At 64.3% G+C, this 3,397-nt stretch overlaps 1 protein-coding gene across 4 annotated transcripts in view; it reads left to right on the forward strand.

Annotated features, from left to right (window-relative positions):
• KIAA0319L (KIAA0319 like) overlaps nt 1-3,109 on the forward strand; it is a 124,420-nt gene extending 121,311 nt beyond the window's left edge. For 3 of the 4 annotated variants that reach the window (XM_014587885.2, XM_006148693.3, XM_014587887.2), the window contains 2 exons: nt 629-720; nt 2,128-3,109. In XM_014587885.2, the coding sequence (XP_014443371.1) occupies nt 629-720; nt 2,128-2,315 (280 nt within the window). In that variant the 3' untranslated portion in view covers nt 2,316-3,109. Of the gene's footprint in view, nt 1-628; nt 721-2,127 lie in introns of those variants that run through there. The other variant, XR_001370395.2, reaches the window with a different exon arrangement.
• The last annotated feature ends 288 nt before the right edge of the window (nt 3,110-3,397 follow it).

Here is a 3,397-nt window from a genome sequence, read left to right on the forward strand (position 1 = left end):
TTCTTTTTTTTTTTTTTTTTTTTTGCTATAGGGCGCGTGCACTCGCCAGACAGACAGACAGAGACAGAGAGACAGAAAGCGAGAAATCACCCCCAGAGGGGATGGCCACACCGCAATCCTTTCTCCTCCATTCTTCTCTTGGGATCATAGGCATGCACGCACACACGCACACGCGCCCAGCATGAGTTTAAGCCACCAGGTCTGGGACTTGAACCGCAGTCGACTACATGGGAGTCCAGACACATAGCCATTATGCTAACTGCTGGTCCCAAAATGAAAAGAATTTTTAAAAGTTGTCTCCAGCCCAAGACCACCTCCATGAACCATGTGACCGTCCCTTCACCCACACCCTCCTGCAGAGACTTCTGTTTGTTTTACCTCCCTAACTGATCTGCTTTGCGCCCGGGGGTCATGCAGTTGGGGGGGGGGCAGGAGTCCCTGCCCCGATGGCTCCTGGCCTTTTCCCAGGAGGGGGAGGGACAGATTACAGTTGTCACCTTCCCTGGTGGGAGGTGGAGTGAGCCTGTCAGGTGCCGCCTCCCCCACAGACAGGCTGTACATGCGCCTGGCTCTTGCCCCAGCCTCGTGGGACCCTTTCCTGAGTAGGGACGCGCATTCTATCTTTCAGGCAAAAAGGAAAACCCAAGAGGAAAAGCAAGTACAAGATCCTGGATGCTACAGATCAGGAGAGCCTGGAGCTGAAGCCGGCGTCCCGAGCAGGTGCGGCCCCGGGAGCTGGGGCCGTCCTTGTGGGGTGTACTCTCTGTGAAAAGCTGCCATCACCCCTTCCCCCAGTGTGTCGCTAACAGCTGTCTGTGCTGGAAACGCACTTTGTCCCTCACCTGGTACAGGCTGAGGCGGTGGCGCGTGGTGGCACCTCTGCACAGGCCAGCTCCAGGACCTGCTGCTCGCGCTCCTCGTGCTGCTCCACTTGGCGGAGCGCCTGGCCCCTTGCTCAGCCCCTCAGGGCTCCTGGCTGCTGCTTAGCTTGTCAAACCGCCCCTCGTAGTCAGGGTCCATGTCTCCTGCTTGGTTAGTCTGTCCTTTCTGGGCAGAGACAAGATCAAAGCCAGCACCTGCCAGCCTCCCTCTCCCGCCAGCCTCCCTCTCCCGCCAGCCTCCCTCTCCCACCCCTCTCCTCTCGCTGTCACTGGGCAGACCTGGCAGTGCAAGAGCAGGCAGTTCCAGAGCAGAGCATGCTGCCAGCAGGAGTCCAGGGTACGTGGTGGGGAAGGGGAAGTACAGGTTATTTAGGAGTGAGGTTCAGGGGAGATGGAGGCCCTGGTCCTTTTGGCAGTGGAGCCATGGAAATGGGGAGACAGAAGCCGGGCAGAGGTTGGGGCGGGTGTCCTTGGATGGGGGTTCCAGAGCACATCCATAAGCAGGCACACAGTGGACGTGGGTAGGGGGAGTGTCTGAGGAGCCAGGAGGGGGCTGGAGGTGAGGAAGAGGTGGGGGCGCTGGGCTGAAGTGATGAGGATGGTCTCCGGAGCAGGGGTCTGAGCGAGAGGGAGCGAGAGCCCGGGAAGGGACCACCTGGTACCCAGAACCAAACATGGAGCTGGCCAGGGCCTTCGGGTAGACCCGGCCTCGGTGGCAGGTCCAACCCAGAGCGGGCTGGGAAGTGGCTGGGGGCAGCAGGTTGGGCGAGGGTGCAGGTGCAGGGCAGCTCTGGTGCTGGTGGACACAGCTGCGCGTGCCGCAGAAGCCGGGAAGGTGGCTGTCCCCAGGTGCTTCCTGGTGAGCTGGCTGGGTGAACCTGTCCCTCAGAGGGTCTCCCTGCAGGAAAGACCTCTACGGGCCACACCCAGCTTGCCCACACAGGGCAGCGGGGACCGACCCTGGAGCTCCAGGGAGGCCGCTGCCCACGCCCAGTCGGCGCTCCAGGCAGGCGGCTCCTGCTCCCCGGCCCCCGCGCCCAGCCGTCGGGAGGGGAGCCATTCCAAGAGATGTCCTTGGGGGCCACTGGCCAGGGCTCATGGACACTGCGGAAAAGAGCCTCAGAGCCAGCGCCCCCCGCCCCCGACTGCTCGGCGGTGGGACCAGCCCCGCACCAGCTCCTCGGCCGGGGTCAGGGTGCTGGCCCGGAGGGTGCGTGTCCAACGCGGGGCTCCCCGTCCCCTGCAGGTACCAAGCAGAAAGGCCCGGCGCTGGGCAGCAGCCTGATGCACTCCGAGTCGGAGCTGGACAGCGACGACGCCATCTTCACGTGGCCGGACCGCGAGAAGGGCCGGCTCCTGCACGGCCAGAACGGCTCGGTGCCCAACGGGCAGACGCCGCTCAAGGCCAGGAGCCCGCGGGAGGAGATCCTGTAGCCCCGTCGGTCCTCAGGGTAGGGGTCGGCAGTGCCAGGCCAGGGCACAGCCGCGCCGCTTCTACCTCCACGTCTGCGGCGCCGGCCGGCAGCCCTGGCTCCATCCTTCCCCGGAGCCAAACGAAGCTGTGAACGACCTTTCTTCCTCTGACCTCCAGGCAGGCCCCTGAGAGCCTCCCCTCCGGCCTCCTGTTTCTGCACTCCCGGCCCTTCCCGGGGGCACCCGTTGCTGCTCCCGGAGCTCCTGCACTGGGCCGGCCACACCCCTTCCCGCGCTGCCTCCGCCTGGGCTCAGACCCAAGCACCACCAGCCCCGCCCGGCGCCGCCCAGAGCCACCCGGAGCCCACCGGCCCAAAGCCCAGGGGGCTGTGCTTCGCTCGGTTGGAGCACGCGGCCTCAGGGCCCCAGAGCAGCGGCCTCTCCTCCCCGGCACAGCAGGGAGCCCGGGATGGTGGTGCAGACGGTGTCAGCGAGGCCGGCTGTCTGCAGGGAGGGCCCGCCTGCCAGGTGGCGGGTGGAGGCGCCGGCGTTGGGAGCGGCCAGGCTGGACACTGCCTCCCCTGCTGCTCGACCAGTACGCGGTCCCCAAGGGGACAGCCACACAGGGACTGGAAAGCTGTGGCATGAGAGCGCATGTGTGCGACTGCCCCACAGGTCCTGCCCTCCACCCTGTCCTTGGTGTCCCTGCATGTGTGTGAGTGAGCGCGAGTGCATCACCTGTGGGGCTGTCGGCTGCCCCCAGGCAATCTTGACTGGAAGGACTTGGAGCTCCTGGAACACATCCTGAGTCCCTGGCACCCGGTGCCCCTGCCCCGCCACTGGTCCCTCAGCCATGGTACCTGGGTGTTGAGATTGGCGGTTTTCGGGGAGTGACTTTTTAAAAAGAAACTTAACAATTTCTACTACTGCACTACAGTCTGTTGATGATTAAACATGCTATTTAATTGTGCACGTGTGCTGGGAGCGGGCTTCATGGGACGGCGCTCCCCTTCCCCCACCCCAGCGGGCCTGGGAGCCCCTGGCCTCTGTAGGGAGTCTAGGCCTGGCACTGGCAGCTGTGCAGGGTCCCTGCTGCCCTTTGG

The sequence above is a fragment of the Tupaia chinensis genome, unplaced genomic scaffold (assembly GCF_000334495.1).
Source record: "Tupaia chinensis unplaced genomic scaffold, TupChi_1.0 Scaffold000239_1, whole genome shotgun sequence".
NCBI lineage: Eukaryota > Metazoa > Chordata > Mammalia > Scandentia > Tupaiidae > Tupaia > Tupaia belangeri.